Raw genomic sequence first — 26355 nt, forward strand, 5'->3', positions numbered from 1 at the left:
TGCTAGTCGCTGGGGCTGAGCAGGTGGTGGGGAATGCACAAGGGTAAAAGAATTCAGCCTTGGCATGTTATCTTTGAGATGCCTAGCAGACATTCCAGTAGAGATGTCTAGCTGCCAGTTAAGCCTCTAGTTGGAGAAAAAGGTCTGATTAAAGTCTAGTAAGGTTAAAATCCTCTAAAATTAAACAAATGTTCTTCTGAAACTTAGATTTAAAAATAAAACAGCCTAAAAATCTTTTAGGTTTCTAAATCCGAATTTTAGTCAGATATCATCTGCTTTAAAGACCATCAAAATGGCAAAAAAAAAAAACAAAAAACACCACTATCCAGGAGGGTGGCTTAAATATAAAATACCAGCAATTTGTTATATTGCAGATATATGGATTTATTATTCACACCATACACAACAGTTAACAAATCATAAGTCAAACAAAAAAGACAAACTGCAAAGTCTTATAAAAACTGTGTTTTATTTTCAATACAAGATAAATACCATGCTCGTTACTAGTGCAGTTTAAAGGCCAACAATGGCCATATAGCAAACTGCTGAACAGTCACCTAAATGCTAAAGAAAGAAAAGACAGAAAGTAAACATTAAACACAAAATTGCAATTACAATCATTTTAATAAAATGGAATGAGCTTTTTAATAGAAGCTAATATGGAAGTCTATTTCTCATGGACATCAAAAAGATGTGTTTATTTGATCAAATATCACCTTACCTTTTGCACAGAAATTTTATTGTGAAGTCACCATAGAGTCAATAGCTAAAATTTTAAGACTTTCTTTGGCCTTCTGGTATTAGATAAAATTATTTACAAACCGTGGTTCAGTAATTCACGTATACTGGTAATATGATACAACTTTTTGTTAAGGGCTTTCCATTAAAAATTGTAAAACAACTTTGTAAGGCTGTACAAGGCTGTAAACTACTTTGCTAATATATCATGGAATGAAGAGGAAGGAGGAATAATAGACCTTTTTTTTAAGGCTAAAGTCATCAATGTTATAGATGCATTCCTTAGAACACATTATGATTTACCCCAAAGGATCTTTTCCCATTAAATACCACCTGAGTACTACAATTTTCAAAGTAAAAAAATAAACATGAATTCACCATTTTAAAATAATTTAACTTACAAATGCTGGGAAGGATTACGCAGTAACAATGAGACGAAAAGAACACATCTTCCAAATGAAATGTTTCCACTAAAGGCAGGGTCTGTCCAATTATGAAACTGATGTAAAACATTTACATCTATGGCAGGAGTTTTAGGATACTCCCACATGAAAAACTCTCTTAAGTATTTACTGTCTGCAGATACCGTTTCAAGATTTGTGTGACTTCAATTAAACTCTACTTAATATTTTTAAAAACTCCCATTACAAGAGGCTAATTAACATAGCAGGAAGTCTTTAAAACATTAAAATCTATATAAACCTAACCAAGTGTTTATATGTCCCATAAAAAACCATAATAGCTGCACATTCAGAGTGAATACCAACAACCTGAAACTTTAAAGAAATTGGTTAAGACAAACCTAAATCAATCCAAACACAATACAACTGCCTATTGAGTATTTATAAAACTTCATATTACTTCTTTCTGATTCCAAGAAAGAAGAGTATAAGAACTTCCTCCCAGAAGCCTAGACATTTTAAAACACATTTTCTATTTCAGCTTACAATTATTTTAATACTGAATCTTTTGAAATCTCTAAATCAAAAATCTCACATTACAAACACAAGGAATGCTATATTTAAGGCCACATCTTAATAAATTTATAATTTTTGGTTTAGTGTTTATTAAAAAATTAGTCTAAGGCTTCTAAGAGTCAAGTTGCTAAAAAAATAAAACACATACACCAGTGTTTAAACTGAAGGTTAATGTAGAAAACAACACAAATACTGTAGAACAGAAAAATAGAATGTTTGCTACAAAAATCCCACTTAATATATTTCAGCACAAAAAATGTCTAATGTGTACAATGGATAAGCGTGCACTTAAAAGTACATACAACTACAGGAAACATTACAGATGGCCATGGGATGCAAACGAACTTAATGGATAAAATTTAAAAGGCAGTTATATGTAAAACAGCTAGGATCTCAATACTGTGTTCTCAGTAAAGAATTAGAACATAAACTTCCTCTTAAAAAAACAAGCTAATGCTTAAAACACAAAAGTGAGGCCATCTTACAAGATACAGAAAACACAATGATCATTCAGGTATGAAAACCAAAATGTCGAGAGCACTGCAACAGAAAGTCTTGCAGTAGTATCTCATTGTATAAAACAGTATGTATTTAGGTTATTGGCACATTTTAACACATAAAGGAAAAAAAGTCTTTACCATTCCAATTATTTTCCTCTTTCACTATAAAATGTTATACAACATTGATTAAAACCACCATGTTTATTTTAAGAACGGACCATAAACTAGTAGAAAACAAAGTAATAATCTCCATAGGAGAATTAACTGAAAATAATACCTTAAGCTACAATCCATAAGTTTTTTGTGAACTCCAAATTGTAGTTAACTGCTTAAGAATATTCTAGGTAAATGGGCTAAATTATGATCATTAGCCACTGCAACTTACTCCAAATCTTGCTTATGAAAATCGACAAAACACTCACAAATTTATACTGGAATATCCTTTCCAAAACCTATGTCCTTTAACCAAAAGCACATTCAATTCAAAGGGCTGCTTCAGAAGTAATACCATCTAGGTGCTGTATCACTCATTCATAACTTTACCAGCTAAAAGGAATGTGACTGCATAGCACTAATAAATGCTATGGCTTAAAATTAAACTCAAGTTTTGATTTCATAGCCATTACAGTTATTATTAAAAAGAAATAAAAAAGATCTCTGGGACTCTTTTTTGGTGTCCATGTAAAGATGAATCTCTTTGGATTATTTTTAACATTAAAAAAGTTTTCAGTAACATCAGCCCATTAAAAAAGGGGGGGGTATGAAGAATAAAACAAAGCTTGCATTTTCACCTTTACTGTTATACATTCATGTATCAGATAAAGACTTTGCAAAAACTGGTCAAATCTAAAGTTATTCCCTTTTGATGACACTTAAAAATAATAGACTAACAGCAAACAAGTATAGTACACTCACATTGTCTGCAACAAAAGTACGTAATGAGATCAGCCAAGCGGGGAGAAGAATGATATAGAATGAGCAATTTAAAGGGTTCCACTGATAAAAAAAAATGAAAACATATATGAAGGATTTAATTAGTATAAAACTTCCAGTTTTCATTTCAAGTTCAAGCACAGTTAAGATTTTTATGATTCCATTTTTAAACTTTTCAGAGAAAATTGTATCCTCATGGACATTTACTTACCTTTTAAACTATTAACTAATTCCCTTGTAATATTTATGTCCATACTTCTTCGCATTACGGCATTGTAATATTAAAAAAGCTAAGAAATAATAAAAACTAACACCACCTATACACAAAGCAAGAAAACTGATTTTGATACAACTTTCAAATGTTAAAAAGCCAACTGCATTTTCAACAAGACAGAACACTTAAAAAATCATTTCTGAGAGCAAATAGTTCTGATGAACACCAGTGATTCCATGCATTTACCCTAATCACAAAATGTTTTAAAATAAAACTGGCAATATTTGGAGCAGCTAATTCTATAAGAGCTAGTACGATGGTGGACAACATGAAAGTGAAGAACTGCAGTTCTCTGGAGGGCTTCTAAGGTTGCACGTTATGTTATACCAGGGTGCTTCAACTAGCACTGTCCTAAAATTTAGCTATACTTTAAAAATGTGTATTATCAGAAGATCTCTCAAAGAAGATCTCTCAAAGATAATTAGATTTTAAAAACATTAAAAACAAGCTTAAAGGTTTTAACTCAAATTTCTGAAGCAGTGATTCAGAATGACCTTCCTAAACTGACACTCTGCCTATGCTGATTAAGAACACATGCTAGCCAGGTGCTTTTAATGTGGGCTCATATGCAAGGCAGGTTTGGAAAAAACCTTTGATTAACTAGATAATTTTAGCGTGAATTAAACAGACTGCATGAATACACAGAACTCCTTAAACTGTGGAGACAGGTACACCTATAATCTCCCATTACACATACAGGAGAATACAACCCAATGTTAATAAGCCTCACACCCTTCAGAAGTCTATTTTCTGTAACTGGAAAATAAAACTAAGGCTTTCTTTACTCACATTTGTCTGCTGCACGGCTGCCTATATTTACATCGCCCATGGCTTCAAAAATAAACCATAAGCACTATCAATATAAAATAGCAAATAACCGCTGCATCAAATCAGAATTGTCAAAATATTTCTTCAATGCTAGCAGTTTACAATTAAGCGTTTCAGTACATGTGTCTTGTAATTAAGCTGCATTACTATAGCAAATCACGTGTAGGTTTCTACTAAAATGTTAAAATCACAAAATCTTTGTTGACCCCTAACACAATGACTGGATTGCTATGTCGTGAAATTTCAGTTTTTTACAAGTTTACATACCATTCAGCAAAGTCACAAGCTTAACTAGGTAAAAACAGCTAGAAAAGCAGAATATAGAAATATTAAATATCCAGGTAATCACCTATTCTAATATCAAAATCAAGGGCAAGAGACACTTAATTAGTATGTTTAATTCACTGAACGCAAGATTAGGTTGATGCATATCCAAAAACGCTATTGCAATGTTTTTTTTTTAACGACAGTATAAATGTCATAGTAACATTATCTTTAGATATTGCTGAACACAAGACTTTCCCTGAGGTGTAAACATCAAATAACTTGAACAGCTTTACACATCAGCCCCATTAAACAGTTTATTACAACACTACATCTATTGTAATCAAAGTGGTGCTGTTTACAGACATTATCATATGAACATTTTTTTAACAAGAACAAACTACTATAAAACAAGCATTTACTTGACGTTTTTTTTTTCCAATTGCTTGCACATTATAATGGCCAAATGTATATAACCAGTAATAAAGTTGCAAAAGCTTTAACTTTTTAAATCACACAGGTTTCCTTCAAATAAAACAGTTAAGCAACATAAAAAATAAAAGTAGAGCTACTGGTTACCATTTATGCAGATTTGCTTTATTCAGATCTATTCCTGTTCATTTTATCCATGAATCCTTACAGGTTCAGTTCAATCACAAGAAGCAAACTGCTGGATAAGCGTCATTTTTCCAGAAGACTGTTTTGTCTTGGAAGGTGTTCCTCTTCCTTCAGCTGTAATGTGTCAAAATTTATGATGTAGATTTTGCTATTCCCCATAATACACAGAAAAACGCTGGCTTAACTATACATACACAGTCGTGCATCTACGTCACTGTTACGTATTCTAACACAAAATAAGATAACTGAAACAGTAGCTGCCTTTGTGATGGAGAATGCTCCCAATTTATGTGATGATTAAAAGAGACATTCTGATTTCCTTCTTCTTAAGTATTACTGCCTTATAAATTTAATGACTGAAACAAATGAAATTGTAGCAGCTACTGTTTCTGTGAAAATGGAAACATTTGTAAGTCATTTTCTAAAGTATTCATACTACAAAAATGGAAAATGCCTGTATGATTTTAATGTAAATATTTTTCATTCATCCACATAAATTCTATATAACTCATAAACAAATGAGAACTGAATATAAATGCAATAAATTATTTTACAAATTAGTTGTATTTGACAGTATACAGGAACTTCTGCAAATATAAATCAAACGGACCTCCATGTTACAAAACTTGTAAATATAAGCTCAGTATGCACATGTAAATAAATATGACATTCACGTACAAATCTTTAGACATATACAAATTTATAACAGTACTGTCACTCTATTTCACCTATATCAAAATATCTAATGTATATAAACTAAACCAAAACAAGCTAAATGGGAATCTACAAATTTCATTGAAAATTCACAAAAAGGAAAAAAAAAACCCAATAAATGAGATAAACTAAAATTTTTGGAATACATAAAAATGCAAACTTCAGGTAGAGGTTCACAAAGGAAACATATTCAATTAATGTGATATTAGTGACCACTGAAACACCAGTTATTTGAAATATAAATTCCAAGAGAGCATGTCAATAATAAGATGATGTAAGAGGCAAAAGGGCACAATGTTTAGTGACAGTCTTCCATAAAATTAAGAAAAATACTTTTTGCTCTACAATTAAGAATAATTAGTATTCTGTCACAACTAACTATAAATTTTCTTTCATGTCCTTTCCTTCTCAACTAGGGTGTAAGCATCTTAAGAGCATCAATACACATACTCACATTGCCTAGCAGTAAAAACCTAAATTTTACAACTGCAAAGAGAAAAGCAGACACTATAATCCTGAAACTTTTGAACTATTTTTATTTGCCCTTATTTTTCATATAGATACTTAAGCCTTTTTTAATGCTAACTTTTATTGTACTTTATCTTATGTTGATAAAGCTTTTGGTGGAATTATTTCATGGAAAAAATCTGGAAGATGGCTGGCTTTCACATATCTTTACTACTTTTCAGTACACTTAAACAAACTGGTATTGAAGCATTAAAGAGAGACAAGGCATATATTCTAACCAAAAAAAAATTAATAGGAAATTCACAATTCTTACTGTAAGAGAATGCTATCGCCCTAATTATTCTGTCATACTGAAAGGGTTAATTAAGAAGGAAAAATTAAGTCACAATGAGCAAAACAAAAATACCCAACCCTTCCAAAAACCATATGGCATATTCTGCAATTTTATATCATTCTGAATGGAGAAGTTCTACTACTTTATATGTAAAGAATCCTGTTTGTGAAATTACAACATGTATCTTTAGGATGAATACATTTATTGTTTGCTTTAAAGATAAGACTTTTACTACTAATAAATCTCTAATTTTCACCATACAGACATAAAATCTGGGGGATAATCTGACAGTTTTTATTTCTATTTCTAAACACTTTACATGTATCCACTTGGAAATACAAATTTTACAATCTCAAAAAAAGGCAAAATTGAAGGCAATACAACCCATTTCCAATAACCCAATTCCATATTATAGTCTCAAATTTCTAGGCAGAAATCTACATAAACAAAGATATAAAAAAGAAGCTTAAAAGTAACAAATACATTCAGTGGTCATATTTTCAGAATACCATGCAGTCAAATCTATAATGTCAAAGCTACACAATGTCTTGCTTTAGCTATCAGTTATAGAAGGAAGATCTATGTAAACAGATGTAAAAAAAACTGAGACAGATGGAATCTATGGCTCTTTAATGAGTATATAAAGTGATCACTAAGTTAAAATTTCAATACAGAGAAGCACCTGGATTTTGAGATAAACCCAAGAATGATGGTGTGGGTAGCCTATCCCTTCTCCAGGGGACCTTCCCAACCCAGGAATCAAACAGGGGTCTCCTGAGTTACAGGCAGATTCTTTACCAGCTGAGTTACCAGGGAATCCCAAGATAATTTAAGATCAAGTCAGTATTAACAACTCAAATAATGAATGCTTCTGTTAGAAATTTATCCAAGAAAATGTACTGGTATCAGGTACTTCATCTTTCATGAAGTAACTGATCCATATTAGATATGGATCTTTTACAGGTTTTCACATTAATATACTGAATTTGAAGGATTCTAATTTATTAACTCAGTATAACAAAATTCACTTTTTATCTGAAAATTTCAGAGAGGAATGGAGATGAGGTGGGCAGAAGACAGAGAAGTATCTAAAACAACTCTTTAAAATCAACATCCCTTCTTGCATTGACTAGAACATAGTACACAAAATCTTGCTTATGGTAGATATTTACAAAAAAACCTCCTTACTACCAAAACATTTTGTACTTTCATCTTTCCACTTCTAGAGACAGTACTTACCTCATTTTAACTAAAGAATTTTATTACACTATGAAATATAACATGACTGCTGCTCCAGGCAGTCCACTAAATGGCAGAAATAAACTTCACAAAGAAATACTCATCTTTGCTCCAAAATCTGACAAAATGGCCATTTCAAAATAAGCTGTGATTTACAGTTAAAACATGCTACCACCAAGGCATTATATTAGTAAATCTGGATAGCATACATGACACCCTTACTCCTTTTTTGGTTATTAGGCTTCTTTTAAACAATGGTAACTGTTCATTCTAATTAAGTATTTATTCAAAACAATCTCACAAACTAAACCAATGGTAGCAAATTTTACACTGAAATGAAGGTGAGAGATCAAGGTGACTCACATTGGTACTGATTTTTTTTTTTTTTTTTTAAGAAACAGGGAACATTAATTATTTGTAAATAAAACCATATTCTTAAACCACAGTGAGCAAAACACACTACACATACATTCTAGGGATCACTTACTACCTTATTTTCACTGCAATTAACATATCTGTGTAGTCACACAGGTTTTGCTACTTCTACTAAAAGCAAGGAAAACTAAAAGTGAGAGGTAGCATATCCAGATGAAGCAGTTAAAATATATGGGGAAACCATAAACACAGGGATGGGTAATATTAGTGATCTCAGATGACCTAAGAATTGCAGAAATAATTTTTAAATCTCATCACCACCGGTATCATTCATCAGATAATTAGAAGTACTTAATTTTCAACTAAGACTCAAAGTAACACTAACTTTTAAGGAGATAAAACATCTTAACATTTAAAAAGAACATTCGATTCTTTCGGCTTTTTTGGTTTGTTTTTCCCAAATTAATGCAAAGCTAAAAAACTGAGTAAGGAATGTAAAACACCCTAAATCTTATACAATGACAACAAAATCTAAGATCATAATATTTATGATAGGAGAAGAGAAATCATATAGCAAAGGAAAGAATAATTATTTAACCTATACACCATACATGATGTTTAAAAATCTAATCAAAGGAATGGATAATGATTTGAGAATGTGTCAAGTCATGTGTCGGGGACAGGAAAAGCATGAATAAAAAGTATTTTTTAAAAATCCTTTCATTACTCTTCAGTATACAAACAAAAGCAGAACCATTAACAGAAATTTGCTGAACAGGGTTGTTCCCAACAAGTAATAACAGAAACATGAAAGAAAATAACTTTGAAAATAAAATTATTTCTGTAAAAAGCATACAATATTAAAAACACTGAACTACTTTTGTTTTGCTCAGAGTGGTCTGAGAATTGAGGCAGAAATTACAGAATATGAAGCACAATGTATTTACATGCTGAAATTCACAATATTGATATTCTCATTAAAATATTATATATTTGAACTTAGATATTAAATGCTTTTAGAAAAACTAATACATTTTTTAAATGAGAGAATGCAATTAACATTACCAACAGTTCAAACACAAAAAAATTAAGATGGGACAGACATTAACAGCTTGCCAACATCATTAAGTTTCCAGTTAAATTAAGAACTTGCCCTTTTAGCCATTGATCACTTTAATAATAGGTCACATTATTGTTTTATTTGTATACAGACTTAACAGTGACATTCACTTCAGCTTCCAAATTACTCTTATTCCATTTAGTCCATTTAAGGTTTACATGAAAGTTCAAAAGGACTCATATTTTAAAACTTCTAAAAAAGGTCAATAGACCTTATTTTGATGGTGATTAAATATGAAAATATTTTTATTTGCTTAAGAAAGTTTTTCACTTGGATATATTTAATGCCAATTCCCCCCACCCCATTTATTCCATGTCTACATCAGCAATAAATACTTTTTGGTATATAGCAAAGGTACAATATTCCAGGTTAACAAAATTTTTTGCACTGGAAATGCGTATGTAAAATTTTGCTTGGATGAAGGCACATAACAATATTACAACTCAATTCTGATTATAATGTACAAACAAAACATGGGAATTTTGGTATGGTACACATCAGCGATTAAGAAAAAATGCCAACAATATTTAGTTTGCAAGTTAAGAATTCATAGTTAATGTCTGAATGTAATGAAACTCAAACCATGATATAGTTAGGTGTACCCATTACTGGAATGTAATGTTAGTTAATTTAAGGTATTTAAAATTAACAATGGGCTTTTCAGAAAGAGTTTACCTATCTATCTATGCTAGTTTAACTAAAACCAGTAAGAAAACCTGTTAATTAACTTTGGATATAAACTGGTTCAGAATGCCCCTAATGGGCATGTTCAGTCCTGGAGAAGACTGAAAAGGTATGCAAGTTCCATTCTCATGACTTCAGTAACTAGCAGCTTATTGGTAACTGACAAAGTCTAAGTAAAAATATAACTTGAAGGACCTGTATCTTACTTTAAATGAAATGACTGATGAACATTAAGCATTTCACTAAGGTGGCCATAACTCACCTAAAGCAACTGATGAGCACTGGGAGTTTTTTTTAAGATGGGATTAGGCCCATTCAACTTGGGGAGAGGTGGGGGACTACATCTAAAAAATCTAATGTTTAGTTTTACATGACACAACATTCAATTCTTACATCCAAGAACAGTATCAATTCCAAAAAGCTTAGTTTTAAAAGTAAAAAAAATTTTGCCTTATATTAAAATAATGTTTTGAAAATCGTATTAAGTTCTATAATACAGTACATGGAGAACTATTTTAAAATTACAGTTTGATATATATTCAAGATGCATATTCAAAATGCAAGGAAAAGCATTCAAACTTGCCTTTCCCTTCAAAAAGCTCTTAAAACTGTAAATAATGATAACTTATTTGTAAACCACAAAAATAAGACTTACATTGCTTGTTTTCTAAGTAGTATTACTTAAAAAATGATCTCATTTGCTAAAATATATCTACTTTACTTAAAGAAACTGCTATTCTGTCACAGAATTACACACAAGTCTTTGGTTTTGCCCATAACAATCTAAACACTAACAATTACTGAATTTTCAAAAGTATTTACCAATTTTAGTTATGGAAAATAATCATGTAAAGAGTAGTAACCTATAAGGGATTTGTTTTAGTCTAATTTAATTTGGATATGCCACCAACCTATGAAGAAAAAAAATCTGTTTACAGAATAACTTTTGTGTCACATGCACAAGCCTTATAGTGCCCTCTTCCCACTCTTCACATGAATAAATGCTGTTCACAAATATAAAAATAAAATTACACGTGAAAATGAAGTATAAACAGACAAACTCTTCCCGCTTTATGAAAAATGTACACAATAGTTTTAAAATACAGAAAAAAAAAGACACAATGATTATGGTTTATGAATGAAACATCAAAGAAGATTACTTCAAGGTTATTCTAACCTGAGATGTATGATTTGATACAGCTTAAAATTCTCTATATGGAATACTTGAATTCATTTTAACTGAGTAACTTTCTTATCTTCTTTGCAAATCAAAGAATACTGTTTCTTTTCTTTTAAAAACAAAGCCCAGATGGCAGGAAAAGTGTCTTTTCTTTAAAAAAAAAAAAAAAAAGTTTTTCTCAATGCTAACAAACCACCTTCCAACTAGCAACAAGTGTCAGATTGTCTATAAAATTTCTAGGGATAAATAAAGTTAGTTCAAGGAGAGAAACTTTAAATTTATTTTTTGAAGTCCAAGCATATTATAATAAGAATTAACTCATATTTTATACTTTAAATCACATGCAAACTATGTATGTGATTAAGAGAATTCCAATTTTTAGATTTTAGAAGTAGACAATGAGTCCTCTTGATTATTTTCTTGCTTTCTTAGGATCATTAACAGTCTGAAACCTAAAAGCTGTAACTCAAACAAGCAATATTTAAGGATAAGAGGTCAAAATGTTTACCTGTCATTACTCACCTGTCATTTACCTCAGATGATTCCAGAAGATTAAACTCAGAACAAGTAGTTGGACGATATAAAATGTGGGTATATACTGTATAAACAATAGCCTTGGAGTTATAATTACTATTAATAATAGGTATGCTAAAAACAACAGGAACAAGGAATACCCACCTTCTAACGATGACGATACTCGCGCTCTCGGTCACGCTCTCGATCCCGGTCTCGGTCCCGGTCCCGGTGTCTCTCTCGTTCTCGGCTTCTCTCTCTGTAATAATCATCATGACGATCTCTACTGCGGGATTTATGACGCCGACTCTTTTCTCGTGATCTACTATGATCCCTTTCTCTTGATCGTTCACGTCTTCTAAAAGAAATTACTGGATTAATGCTCTCCATAATTAGCTTTAAAATTTAGTATTTTGATCTTTAAAAATACCCAAGGCAAAAAAGTAACTTACAAATATAGTTTAGACTAAAATATCCTGAACAGACAATAATGATTTATCAACTCAGCAACAACCAAGAACTAGAAATCCCATTTTAAAAAATATTCACCTAAAAATTGGGAACCAGACACATCATGGCAATACATCATATCATCTATTATAACCAGGAGCCTAAAAGAGACATGCAATATTTACTGAATGAAAAGCAGAAAGGTAAAGTAGAGAAAATCTCATAGAACTTGTGTTTTAACCAAAAGAATATATAGAAAAGTAGTTTTTTAGAAATAAAATTCATGAAATCACTCAATACACAATGAGACTTAACTACTTAAAATTATCACCCATTACTGTAAACATGTATGTAAATATTAATCTTACATTTATAACTAGCCAAAATATGGTTCATCATAAGTGCTACCCTGCTAAGAAACTTTCCAAAGAAATATATACATATGTATGCTTGGAGGATGGTAGTGCTGAGAAGCATGGTGGGACGCAAAGAAGAAACTTAGTAAACACGACCACTAGAAAAGATTGATAAATTATTCACACTGTTATTTAATAAAGAGAAACGCTGCATGAACTTCCTTTAGAAACAAACAAAAAACAGGTACGTTAACCAAAGTATGTATCTTAGAAATCCTATTAATCTAAGTTCTAAAATTCACAATTAGGAAATAACTGCCTATTAGTTTAATCCCTATTTTGTATTTCTGCACCAGGCAGCTCAACTTAGCAAACATTATTAGGTGTTAAGCTTGTGACCAAGGCAGAAGTTATTCTGGACTTAAAAAGTTAAAAGATATGTAAGATACAGCCTTTAGCTATGAAAATTTGTTCAGATTCAAAGATCCTTAAACCGGGTCACAAAATTAATAATTATAAAGTTGGGGACCATGACAAAGACAAGCTCCTTTTCCTAGCTTAACGAAGATGACTCTACCACCTGGTAAGTATACTAAAGACCGGAAAGTATCATGTCAAGATTAAGCTTTACCTTTCTAAAATATGTAAAATTTCAACGTTAGCAGTAACGCCAAAAAAAGAATTGCCTAATTTAAAAAAAAAACCCTAAGAAATGATCATAAACTCTCTTGTTCAAGAAATACTTATTTAGCACCCATTCTCTACATCATTACCAACACAGTAATCAACAAGACAGGTAAATAAGACCCCTCCCATTTTTCAATGTGTTCTACTGAAAAGAAATAAGAACAATAAGTAACAATACTTAACAACAATAAGAAAGAACAGATTGCAAGAAGAATTATTAAAGAAATAATCAGAATAACCTGGGAGAAGATTATTAGAGGGGGTCTTCAATCCTAGAAAGATTGAATTGAGAAAAGAACAAGGAATAGCTATGTGAAGAGTCAAGGAAAAGGGCTCCCAGTAGAAGAAATACCAAGTGTTAATACAGAAACAAGAGTTTCAAGAGGAAGAAAAGGGAAACCAATATTGCTAGAGAATAGTGAGCAAGAGAGGTACATAATGAGGCAAACTGTATCATACTGTTTACAATGTTTACATTTGCATTATTACATTTATTCTAAGAATTGTGAGAACAACTGAAAGCCTTTGAGGTGTTTTAAGCAAGCAAACACCTGACATTTATTAAACAACAACAAAATCACATTAGCTGCTAAATAAACAGTAATAAGTAAAATCAAAGTCCTATAGAGTCCCAAACACAATATTTTTCTCTATTTGCAAAGCAGCAATTTTATATAGACATGAGACAGGAAAGTTTTACCTTGATCCAGAACCATAAGACTTGGATTCAATTCCATGCAGGCAATCTTGCAAAGAGCTAATAAGAACTTTGCAACGATCATCAGCAGATACTTTGGATTGTTTAATTAAAGAAATTGCAGTTACCAATGTCTCAATAGCACTCCCATAATCACCTGTAAGTGGAAAGAGAGAGGTTTAAGTCAAACAAATTTTGTTTTCAAAAATATCACCTAACCATTTGAGGCAACCATTTTAAAAAAGCAAAGCACTTCAAAATGATTATAGACGATGTCTTAATTTTTTCAGTTTCATCATTTTGGGAAAGGCTTTAATGTACATGAAGTTTGTTATTGTTATAGCTGTATGAAACATGTGATCATTTAGTAAATATAGGAATAAATGAGCTGCCTTGAGGCCCCTAAGCCATTAAATGTCAGGGCTAATACTTAAATTTATACCTAAAATGTTTATATTAGGGGTATTTCACTACACTGTGACATATAGTTTCCTTCAATGCCTTTTAAATATAAGATAGATAATGATTGGGAAATATAAAAATAACTACTACATGTAGATGACCCATCTTCAAAGTTGTACTTAAAAGCTTTAGGTCATGCCTAGACTTCCCTGGTGGTACAGTGGAAAAGAGTCTGCCTGCCAATGCAGGGGACACAGGTTCGATCACTGGTCCAGGAGGATCCTACATGCCTCGGAGCAACTAAACCCACGCGCCACAACTACTGACCCAGGGTGCTGCAACTACTGAAGCCTGTGTGCCTAGAGTTTGTGCTCCGCAGCAAGAGAAGCCACCACAGTGATAAGCCAGTGCACCGCAACTAGAGTGGCCCCTGCGTGCTGCAACCAGGGAAAGCCTGCCCACAGCCAAAACAAAAATCAGTTTTTAGAAGTTTTAGGTCATTCCTAATAACATAAGTAAGAAATATGAATACAGAGAGAAATATACAAACCAGCACTGGCATCAGACACAGCTCTTGAAATAGCACTGCTTGAGATTGCCCTATTTCTATTCATGATTTCTTCAAACTCAGCTTCACTCAATGGCGTTCTTGCAGTATCCATTTCCCTATAAAATCAAAATAAACCTTAAATCATACTCAAAATTCTAAATTAGTCATAACTGTGTAATGCAATTCAAATAACTGCTTTTGACAAGTGCCTCAGAGCTAACAGTTATTTTCTCATATTGAAATATACTATTTTTCGTACAGAGCAGGTGTATGAAAAATTCCCTTGTACAATTATTATCTTTCAGCTGAAATAAAGCAGCAACTTAAAAATATCTTTCTGGAGGTCAGAAATGCTATATCTACATAACTGCAATAAAATATTTTTAGTCATACAAAACCATGTAAAAAATTGTTTTGATGTCTGTCTATATATGTATGTATATCTAAGCAACCCTACACAAGCCAGGGCCAAAATCTGGTTTCATTTATATTTGGATCCTTTAGGCACAGAGCCCAACTCACAACAGAAGAATAATAAATGTCTAACTAATAAAATTTCAGGAGGGACAATATCTTAGACCTATCTTGTATGCCCCACTGAATCCCCAGGATATCTGGCAAATAAAAGACCCTCAGTACCTACAAATATTTACTGAAAAAAAAGTAACAAAATCCCAAGATTTTCTAAAGCTGCTGGACAACTTAAAAAATTGTGACTACATGTATAGTACAGAAAAGGTAAACATTTTGCCATCTTAGTTATTAGTTACTAGGTAGGATGCTGAATCAAGGCAAGCAGAAGCAGTTCATTCAGATGAGATGAGGAAGAGCTAATACAACCTTCTGCATGTTTACAAGGTATTACTGTTATTCTCAAAACTTTATAAGCAGTCTAACCAAATTACAAGTTTTCCAACATCCATGTATGATTTCAGATAAATTCTGTGACTCATACCCATCCTATTTCTTTAAAAAAAAAAATCAGTTTTCTCCCACTTCCAATTAAAAATTACTCAATAATAACCAAGTATATATACACAAATATTTTTAGAAAAACTGGTACTACAGAAATTCTATTATGTTAGAAAAAAGACATGCAATTCAAACTAAACTTATCAAACCAAGCCACCTAACCCACTCCCACACAATGAACACTTAACAGATAGGTGCTCACTGGATTTAAGTTGAATAGAAGAAAAATTGTGCTACCTTCCTAGATATAACATTTCAGGCACAATGTCTATGGATAGATAACTGTCAGAAGACTTTATCTACAACATCAAATTTATTTCCCTGGCCCTGTACCCTTGTATGAAATTAGGCAGATGCTCATATCCATCCCTGCAGTACATTGTCAGACAAACTGAAATACAGAGTAATTCAAAGATAACAGTAAAAGAATATAAAATCAAGAAACTGAAGGGGACAAATTCAAGTAGTTTTTAAAGATTAACACAGCTCTCCAGATTAGGATTTGAGCATGGATAGCTTTAAAAGTCGGAGAAGGCAATGGCACCCCACTCCAGTACTCTTGCCTGGAAAATCCCATGGACGGAGGAGCCTGGTAGGCTGCAGTCCATGGGGTCGCAAAGAGTCAGATATGACTGAGCGACTTCACTTTCACTTTTCACTTTCATGCATTGAAGAAGGAAATGGCAACCCACTCCAGTGTTCTCGCCTGGAGAATCCCAGGGGCGGGGGAGCCTGGTGGGCTGCTGTCTGTGGGGTCGCATAGAGTCCAACACTACTGAAGCGACTTAGCAGCAGCAGCAGCTTTAAAAGTACTTTAGTTTCCATGCAGCTTTTCTCCAAGGATGGCCATTAACTATTTTAATTCCCATAAAGCCTGTGTTTTACAAGTCTTTGTCTACCCAAAGATGTTTATAAATTATTTAATGTCCCCACTTTAATTAAAAGTTAGTAATTTTGCTATACAGGACTCCTGATAAGCATGAGATACTATCTAATAAACTGACCTAATTTCTAAAACAATGAAGAAACTTTAACTTTCTATGTAGTGTCATCAATGGTAGATGAATGATATTGATGTTAAAATTTTAAAAGTAGCTTGAGGATCCCATTAGCTTGCTTCAGTATCTTTATCAACCTCTTTTAACTTAAAAATGACAGAAATAATGTGACTTGCCCTAAAATCACAAGCCTGTGGAAGTGGTAGAGCTGGATTATTCCCAACCCTGTTCAGTATGTTTTTCACCGTATCATACTGCTTCTTGTAAGAGAAAACATACACAACATTATGTATCGGGAAAGCTGCTAATTTTTTAAAACTTCACAGACAAGAGTGAAAAATAGCTTTTGCAGATCAAATATACTAAGTCTACTTTTACAGACGCATACTAACTTACCTCCCAGGAGGCCCATAGTCACCCCTATCATATGGCGGAGGCCGGCCATATGGATCTGTTGGTGGTGGGCCTCGGCTATCTGATGTAGGCATGCCGCTGTTAGTTGGTGGAGGAAAGAAAGCTGGGTTCACATGTGGAGCTGGCGGTGGGGCCCCTGGAGGTGGTCCAGGAAGATGCGGAGGAGGAGCGAGTGTAAGGGGTGGCCCAAGAGGGCCAGGTGGGCGAGGTGGAAAGGGGCCTGGAGGTGGAGGTGGTCCCTGTTGTGGAGGTGGTGGACCAGGAGGGGGGCCGTAGCCTGGAACTGGAGGTGGAGGACCAGGAGGAAGCGGACCCAATGGAGGCTGCCCAAAAGGCTGTCCAGGAAAAAGAACTGGTGGTGGAGGGCGATCTCCCCGATTAGGAGGCCCAGCTAAAGGAGGAGGCAGAACCTGACCAGGAGGTGGAGGACCTGGCGGACCGGGTGGGCCTGGAGGACCTAAGGGTGGGCGTGGTGGAGTCTGTCCAGCTACAGAATAAAGGGGGGAGAGAGAGAGAGAGAGAGAGAAAAAAACACTTCAATAAGGTGTTTTAATCTTCATGCCACAATTATACTTTTAAAGCATAACTCATAGACCAAGACTCTTTCTCTTTAAATGAAACCCATATGGTAAACGCTACACTAACAAGTTACAAGGATGAAGTATATCCTTACACATTTAACTAGCTCAATTTAATGCTTAAGAAAAACTACTGAAACAAAAACTTTAACAGATTACAATGCTTAGAGATAGTTTCCATCTTTCAGCATACACACACTTCTTACAGTGAAATCACCCACCTTATAGTCTACTCTGATGACAAGCTAGAAAGTGAAACAAGGAAAAATGGTCTTGAAAGGATTTTTTAAGAGGTAAGAAAATAAGACGGATGTAAATATTCTATATATAAGTCAAGCAAGTTTGGAGAAAAATAAAGACCTTTTAGGCCAAAAATGGGTAATTCCTCTATGCTGTGCCCCATATGCCATGGAATCCTAGTTTCCAGGAACAAAGGCCGAGTTCCTTTAACAAGATGCTTGATCAAATTTCCTGGATTCCAAAAATAGCATAACAAGGAGAGTAAGTCACATTAATAATGCATTACTTGAAAAAGAGAGAAAAGGAAAAGAGGTATTAGGTAGACACATTTTATCCATGGCAATTTAAGAAAAATTTTACCTGGAAAAGGTGGAGGTGGCCCTCCTGGTCCTGCTGGCCCAGGAAATCTGTCCCCACCAGGAACAGCCCCTGGAAAACGGCCCCGTCCTCTACCACCTTGTGGAAATGCTGCACGTGAACTGCCTCCCGGAGGACCAGCTTTACCTTCCCCAGACATTTGTCCTGATTGTGTAGCTGCAAATATCCAAATACTCATAAATAGCATTTATTAAAATAGTTATCTGATATGTAACCACTGTTAGATATTAGAAACAACTCTAAATCAAAGTTTATGTATACTGCTTACTAACTTCCAGATGCCTTGGGCCCGTGCAAACTACCTGAGAAGTACCCATTTAGGAAAACCTTCACATCTATTTAAATTCTTTTGAAGTCTCAAAGATCTAGGCTTAAATGTATTTCTGATAAACAAATAATGAGTTACTTTCAAAATACCAGTATTCTGCAGCAGCCAAGACCAAAATTCTCTAACAGAAATCTAAATTTCAGTAAGTGTAAATCATTCAAACTTTTTAACATTCATCAGTTAAGTTTTAAGTGCTAGAACATTAAGAAAAACAACCACTCAAATTTCTATTAATTACATTATCATTCATTTATCTCTTTAAGTGATAACATTTTTAAGTATATAATGGCAAATCTTTTCTATAGTCACTTTACCAAGTGGTGATAGGTCTTGGTGCCAAGCAGAAAATCAATGAATACTTTCTGGTTATCAGTAGTTTCTCCCCAACCATAACAGACATCCACATAACTTTCCTTCAACCTAAGGATTAGAATGTAGTTTCTTCCTTTCTTTAGGATGGGAATGACAGGATAAGAATGGCAGGGCTATAAAACTTGCACACTGTTGTATAATGTTGGGTCTGTAACATTTAGAGAAAAATGGGCATAGGTTTCCAGTACACGGAACCAGTCATAATCAGTAATTTAAATCAAACTCAAAGCATGGATTTTCTAAAATGGATTCTCCAATGAACTAAATATAAATATTAAGATGACTTCTCCAATACAACATATAACAAATGCTAACAAGACTGGTTAAAATGCACATCTTTTAATAAAAGCCTCTGAGGGGGGTGCTTACTTTTCCTGGACTGCATTTCAAATTGACTCAGGAACTGTTTATTGCATGGAGTTACAACAGGATTCTGACCATGAAGCTCTCTCTTAGGCAACAGATCCATTAACTTTTTTGAGGATGCTTCAGATCCAACACCAACAAGGGCAAACCTAAAAGGTGTTTAAAGGGATGTGGGTAGAAAGTGAGGAGGGATTAACTGTTATTGCAGTTATTAAAAATGAAATGATTTGAATTTAATTTTACCTACCAAAAAAACCCAAAATATTTCTTAGAATACAATGGTCACACTTCCACCTCTAACTTTTTTTATAATAACACATCATATTATTCAAAGTGTACAGAATTCAATGCTTTGTTTGTTTAGTATACTCAGAGTTTTACAATCACAGCCACATCAATTTTAAGAGCATTTTCATCACTCAAAAAAAAAACCCCATAACTGTCAGCTGTCACTCCATTTCCTCCCATCCTCCAACCCTAAAGAACAAATCTCTACATCTGCCTATTCTGGACATTTCATTAAATGTGAATAACACGGTGTGTGGTCCTTCATGGGGACTAGCTTCTTTCACTTAGCATGATGTTTTCAAGGTTTAATGCATGTTAAAACATGTGTCAGTGATTAATTCTTTCTCATGACTGAATAATATTTCATTACATAGATATACCACATTTCCTCAAAATCCACCAACTGACAGGCATTTGGGTTGTTTCCAGAACCCAAATTTAATTATTACGAATAACATCACCATAAAAAGATGCTCAATATCATTAGCTAACAGGAAAACGTAAATCAAAATCGTAATGATACCACTTCACCCACTAATCAAAAAGATAATTAACAAGTGCTAGTGAGGATGTGGGAAAAACTAGAACCCTCATACACTGCTTGATGAAAAAATATATAATAGTACAGACACTCCGACAAATATCCCAGCAGCTTCTTAAACGGTTGAATATAACAGAGTTAAAATATGATCCAATAAATCTCCTGGGAATTCTCTGGCAGTCTAGTGGTTTGGAGCTGGAGCTTTCAGTGCCATGGCCCAGGTTCAATCCCTGGTCAGGGAACTGAAATCCTACAAGCCTTATGGCAGCAAAAGAAACAAAACTCCTGAGTGTATACATGTACCTAACAGAACTGACTGAAAATATTACGTTCATACAAACTGGTACATGAATACAGAGGAGGAGTATTCTTAAGAACAAAATTAGAAATTTTTATAAATGCTGATAAATTTAACTTTCACTAAAGATTTTTCTGTCTATATAAAAGGGTGGCTTTGGAACAGTTGCAAATCATACGGGAACTACAGTGTAATCTATTTAGATAAAATAAACAATTTCCTTAAAAAAAATGCTCATTCTAAAACTCATATATGAATATTCATAGGGGCCTTATTCATAATAGCAAAAATGGAAACCACCTAAATGTCCACCAAATGATGGATGAAATTTTCAGAATTTCTAAATTTTTGACATTTTAAATGTGGTGTATTCACACAGTATAATATTTAGTGGAATATTAATATTTTTAAAAAATAAGTACTGACACATGTTACAACATGATGAGACCTGAAAATCTGCTAAGAGCAAGGAGCTAGGCACATGGGACCACATTCTCTATGATACCTCTTCAGAACAGACAAATCCACAAAGACAGTTGCTAACAGACACAGGATTTCTTTTGGGAGTGATCAGAACATTCTGGAAATAGACAATAATAATGGTTGTACAACTTTATAAATAAAGTCCACTGATTTGAATTCTTTAAAAGGGTGAATTTTATAGTATGTGAATTGTATCTCACTAGGAAAAATAAATTTAGAACAGAAAAAAATGAATGAGTGTCAATTCATAAAGTTATATAATATTCTAAATTATTCTCAGAAGGTCTCTTAGGAGTCTTTACTGCCTAGTATTCAAAATGGTCCTTTAATTAGATCCTGGTCAACAAAGTCTGCTGTTTGATTCAAGATTACCTTGGGTCACAACATTTAGAGACAATTTAATTAATTCACTAATTTAATTGAGCACCACTTCCTATATGCCATGCCCCACTTTAGGGTTAGGGAATACAATAGTGAACAAAGCTCTTTTGGAACTTACAATCTAAATCTAGTAGGAGACAAGACCATAAACGAGTAACATACAATGTAAGAAAAGCGGAGGAAAAAGGAACAGTGATAGGAGTCGAAGCTCTTGCACAGTGTGGCCAGATAAGGGGAACTCAGGCAGAATCCTGATTGAAGTGAAAAGATCCCAAATGTGGATATTTTGGGGAAAAGTAAGTCAAACAGAAGAAAGAGTGTAAAGGTCTCAAGTAGCAATATGTCTGAGGAACAGCAAAGACTAATTAATGTAGCTGAGCAGCATAGCAAAGTAAACAGCAGTAGGAGATAAGGTCAGAGATGGTAACAGAGTGGGGAAAACAGGTCTTCGTGCCTTATAGACCACAGTGAAGATTCTGGGTTTTACTCTGAATAAAATGGACAATCAATAGTACATTCTGAGGAGCCAAATACTGATGTCACTTTTTTTTCAACTTCTGCTATGTCTCTATATAGACTGTAGAGAATTAGAGTGAAGGCAGGTACATCAGGTAGGAAGCTACTGTTCAAGTAAGAGATAACAGTGGCTTGGACCAGGCAGCAGAGTGGAGTTCATGAAAAGCAGTCAAGACTCTGCACATGTTTGAAAATATTCCTAGTTATTGCACACTGGCACACTGGATATTAAATAAGTACATTAAGCATATTTTTTTTACTTTATCATTCTGTAGTTAGCAAATTATCTTCTAAAAAATCCAAAATCTATACCAGAGATTTAAATAAAACATTATTTCTAATAGACAAAAACTGAAAACTCAAATAACCAAAAATAAGAATGGTAAAATTAGTTACAGTAGCAAAGTATGATAGAAAGAACTAATACATTAGAGAAGATGTATATTTATTAATTTTTTTACGGTGTATCAAACACACTATAAAACGTAAATTGCAATCCTATTATTTTTGCAATAAAAATAAAGCACTAGGAAAATACCTGAAAGTATATTCACTAAAATGACAAGAGTAATCACCTACAGATGATGACATTCTATTTTTTTACTGTCTTACTTTTGGACATCTGGATTTTATAAGTATCCTACCTCATCTGTGTAGTTTAATAGTTAAACAAATAATGCAAAACATCCACGCTACAGTATTCTTCAGTGGCCCATCTTCCAATACCCCTTAACCACAGGGATAGTGATGCTTCTTCAAACTGTCATTGTTCAACCACAATGGAGAAAATGCAGGAAAATTGGAAAAGAGACCTAATCTCCCAGCTCCACTAGTTTTAGGGAGGTAGATCACAGGATACATTAAATGAGTATGAATCTTTGCCCAAGAACCTCCTGTCAGTGTAGAAAAGAAATATCCTACACATGTGTAGATAAGTATTAACTTCAAGGAAAGTCACCCCTAAAATTGTAATTGTTAGCTACAAACTCCCATTGGGTGAAAAAAAAAAAAGAATTAAAACAAAATTCTTACCCCTTTGACTGGCCATTTGCCCGATTTTCAAAAAACTTTATCTCCAAAATATCATTTACTCCCAAAGAATGAACTGCTTCAGTTAAGTCTTCATCTGTTGTCCACTGCAAGATATTTCCCCCTCATTAACCATCATAACATATCTAAGATTTTTATTGTTTCAATTTAGTTTGTAAGGGTAAACTCAGGACAGACAAAATTAATCCTTAGTGCAAACTATGTACAATTACCGCCAGTCAGTCTCCAATTTTTAAATAGCACAAAAGCACCTGAAGACATACTTTCGTCCCTTGATAAGAGTTTTGGAAATAGAAGGTACATACCCTCAGAGAGAATATAGAATTAAAAAAAGAAAACCCTTAATGAGTTTTTGGTCTCTTTCAGCTTTCAACTGCTGTGACTTTAAATTTTCAATAAACCAATCTCACCTGCCGCTTTTTTTCTTAAAAGAAATTATTTGGGGAAATAAACTCCACCTTATGTTTCTAAGTATACAAAACAAAATCCTAATGTGTATTCAGTGCCTACCATACCCTTTTACCAAATATTTAATTCTCAAAACACAGAAGTCCCATTTTACATATAATTCCTATTTTACACTCTATGCAATAGAGAGGTTAAAGAAGTTGTCCAAGGTTATAAAACATATGTAGGAGCCAAGACTCAGTCTTCCTCAGCAACCACACTCTTTTTATCTACAATGCAACTGTCTCCAACATTATAAAAATTGCTCAGATGATGGGAGATTGGCCAGCTTTTTAAATATGCAAACATTTAAAATAAAATACTATTAAGGAAATGTACAGTAACAACTGATTTCTAGGCAATTTTTAAATTTTCAAGTATGTGTAATAAACGTTTTTAAATAGAGATGCAAAAACTCTACTGGACTATTTTAGTAAATATTTAAGATTCAATGCTAATAAAACACAGATAATAATACTACTAAACATTCAGCTAATGAAACTCCAATCAATAAACCTGTAGGTTTACTACTACTGTAGTATCATAAACCAAATTAAAATACAATGTATAATAGCAGTATTTCTGTAAATCAGATTTCAAATTTAAGGGCAAAAATGAAATTCAGTATGTGTGTAATTATGGTTTGAATAATGAAAACTCTTAAAAACAAGAATTATATTGTGTATCTTTCTCTCCTACATTACTGAATCCTGGTTTGAGCCTTTATGTGAGCATTTTCCTTTGTAAACTGAGATAGCTGAAGTGTAGGAGTAGTAAAAGATAAAATAATTGAACTACATTTAACTGGAATCTCTACCAAAACAAGTTGAATGTCTACAAAATTCAGAACTAGAAGATTCTGGTACTTACTATATTTAAAAGGTACATGCATGTCCCCCCCTTGGTGCATAACGAAGCATGTAGAACCAATTTAATAACTTGAAATTCTTATTTTATATACTGGAGAAAAAATTAACTACTGGAATAGTTTGAAATCAATCACCAAGGATTTAATTCAAATCAAGTCACTTACCCATGTTAGATTCCCAATATACAATGCAATTCTCTTTCCCGTATATGTATAGACAACATTTGGTGCTGCTCCTTTACCCACGTCATCACCAACAGTTGGTGGGAGAGTATCCATGTAATCCCGATCTTCCGGGGCATCTCCATTATTTGCAGATGGAGAGATGACATCATCATACAAATCTATCTGATCATGCCCACCATATTCAGCTTCCTGAGATACAGAAATAATGTTCTAGATTATACAATAGTCAGACGACTTCTAAAACAGATGTGAATGCAAATTTATTCAACAATTTTCTTTTAAAAATTTGGTAGAAGACATAGGTCAAAGATCTCAGTACAAATCTTTCACTTTACGGCACTTCTTGAACACTGCCTATAAAGTGAATTTCTATACAATGAATCCTATTTCCCCACTGATACTTATTATAAGAACTAATGTTCCTCTAGGAACAGAATAACATGTAGACAAAATAAAATAATGAACTTTTCATGGAAGCGAAATACTCTAAAAGTAACAACACTGACTACAAATTTTCAATACAAAAATATCACAAACAGAAATCAGAGCCATTATGAATCTTTAATAATATTTTTAACTGCAGAAAAATACAACTATTATTTTCTATAGTATTCAGGATCATGCTTCCCAATTCTGTGGAAGCTGTTAGTTTTAGAAAAAGCATAGTAAGCTAAGCCACGGGAAAGGGATAAAGAAATATGGCTATGTATGATTCTATATGTCACAATAAATGAACAAGGGAAAGAGAAAATACAGGTTAAACTATCCAAATTAGTATCTATATTAAGTTTTATTATCCTCAGTCAACAAAGAGTTAATGCTTACCTGACTTCTTAGATATATAGTCAATTAGCAAAACATCTACATGGTCAAGAGAAAAGGGACATGAACACGGAAGAATCTAGTAAAGTTTTGCCATCAAGTGTCACCAGCAGAATTAAAACAAGGCTAGGAGATGCCACTTACATGCCTAAGTAATATGCAAGTAAAAGGAAAATGAATAATAAGCAAATATGTGAACAGGAGAATAATAGAAAAATAGGGTTCAACCTGTAAATAAGCACAAGAAAAATGAAATGCAGGTAGTGGCAGAACACTGAGCATCATTTAAATTGCCTTTGGTAACAGTTACTGGGCCACTGGCTTGACTAGCCAGTAACAGAGGAAAAGCTCTATTTTTATCTTCCTTTCCACCACAAAGTATCTAAATGGATGTGAACTACTTCATTCTGAAAAGTGAAAGTGAAGTCACTCAGTCATGTCTGACTCTTTGCGAGGCCATGGACTGTAGCCTACCAGGCTCCTCTGTCAAGGTAATAAAAGAAAGGCAATTACACTTAGAAAACGAATATAATTCTTATCTTCTCCATTATTACAATTCAGTAAGAATGAATACAAATGGTAGATAAGGAGAAACTAATAGTTTTAGGAACTAACCATTTTATGGATAAAGAATGACATTGAAAAAAGGCATGAATAATATGACTATGAACAGATCAACAAAATACTGTTATAATAAGAGTCCCAAGGGAACATGGTTCTTGTTTTGCTATTCAGAAGGAAGCCAGAAAAAGATTTTTTCTTAAAGAAACAGGAAAAGAAAAAAAAAATCCAGAAGGGGAAATATACCACTTATCAGTTCATAACACATAGCATATCAGGTAATCTTCTGCATAATGAAGTTATCCAATTCGCTGATAATGCAACAGAATCTCTACATAACAATATTGTTATGAGGCTGAATGTATGT

At 33.3% G+C, this 26355-nt stretch overlaps 1 protein-coding gene across 6 annotated transcripts in view; it reads right to left on the reverse strand.

The window, feature by feature from the left end:
* Positions 1-450: 450 nt before the first annotated feature.
* Positions 451-26355, reverse strand: part of CPSF6 (cleavage and polyadenylation specific factor 6) — a 32671-nt gene continuing 6766 nt past the window's right edge. Inside the window, exons 2-11 of one of the 6 annotated variants that reach the window (XM_061416526.1) lie at positions 24585-24794; positions 23087-23190; positions 19551-19696; positions 18464-18637; positions 18224-18334; positions 17268-17772; positions 14902-15017; positions 13953-14106; positions 11925-12114; positions 451-5246 (exon numbers count right to left, since the gene is read on the reverse strand). In XM_061416526.1, coding sequence (XP_061272510.1) covers positions 11928-12114; positions 13953-14106; positions 14902-15017; positions 17268-17772; positions 18224-18334; positions 18464-18637; positions 19551-19696; positions 23087-23190; positions 24585-24794 — 1707 coding nt within the window. In that variant the 3' untranslated portion in view covers positions 451-5246; positions 11925-11927. Of the gene's footprint in view, positions 11845-11924; positions 12118-13952; positions 14107-14901; positions 15018-17267; positions 17773-18223; positions 18335-18463; positions 18638-19550; positions 19697-23086; positions 23191-24584; positions 24795-26355 lie in introns of all 6 variants that reach the window. The other 5 variants (XM_061416523.1, XM_061416524.1, XM_061416528.1 and 2 more) reach the window with 5 other exon arrangements.

This window comes from Bos javanicus, chromosome 5 (assembly GCF_032452875.1).
Source record: "Bos javanicus breed banteng chromosome 5, ARS-OSU_banteng_1.0, whole genome shotgun sequence".
NCBI classification, from domain to species: Eukaryota; Metazoa; Chordata; class Mammalia; order Artiodactyla; family Bovidae; genus Bos; species Bos javanicus.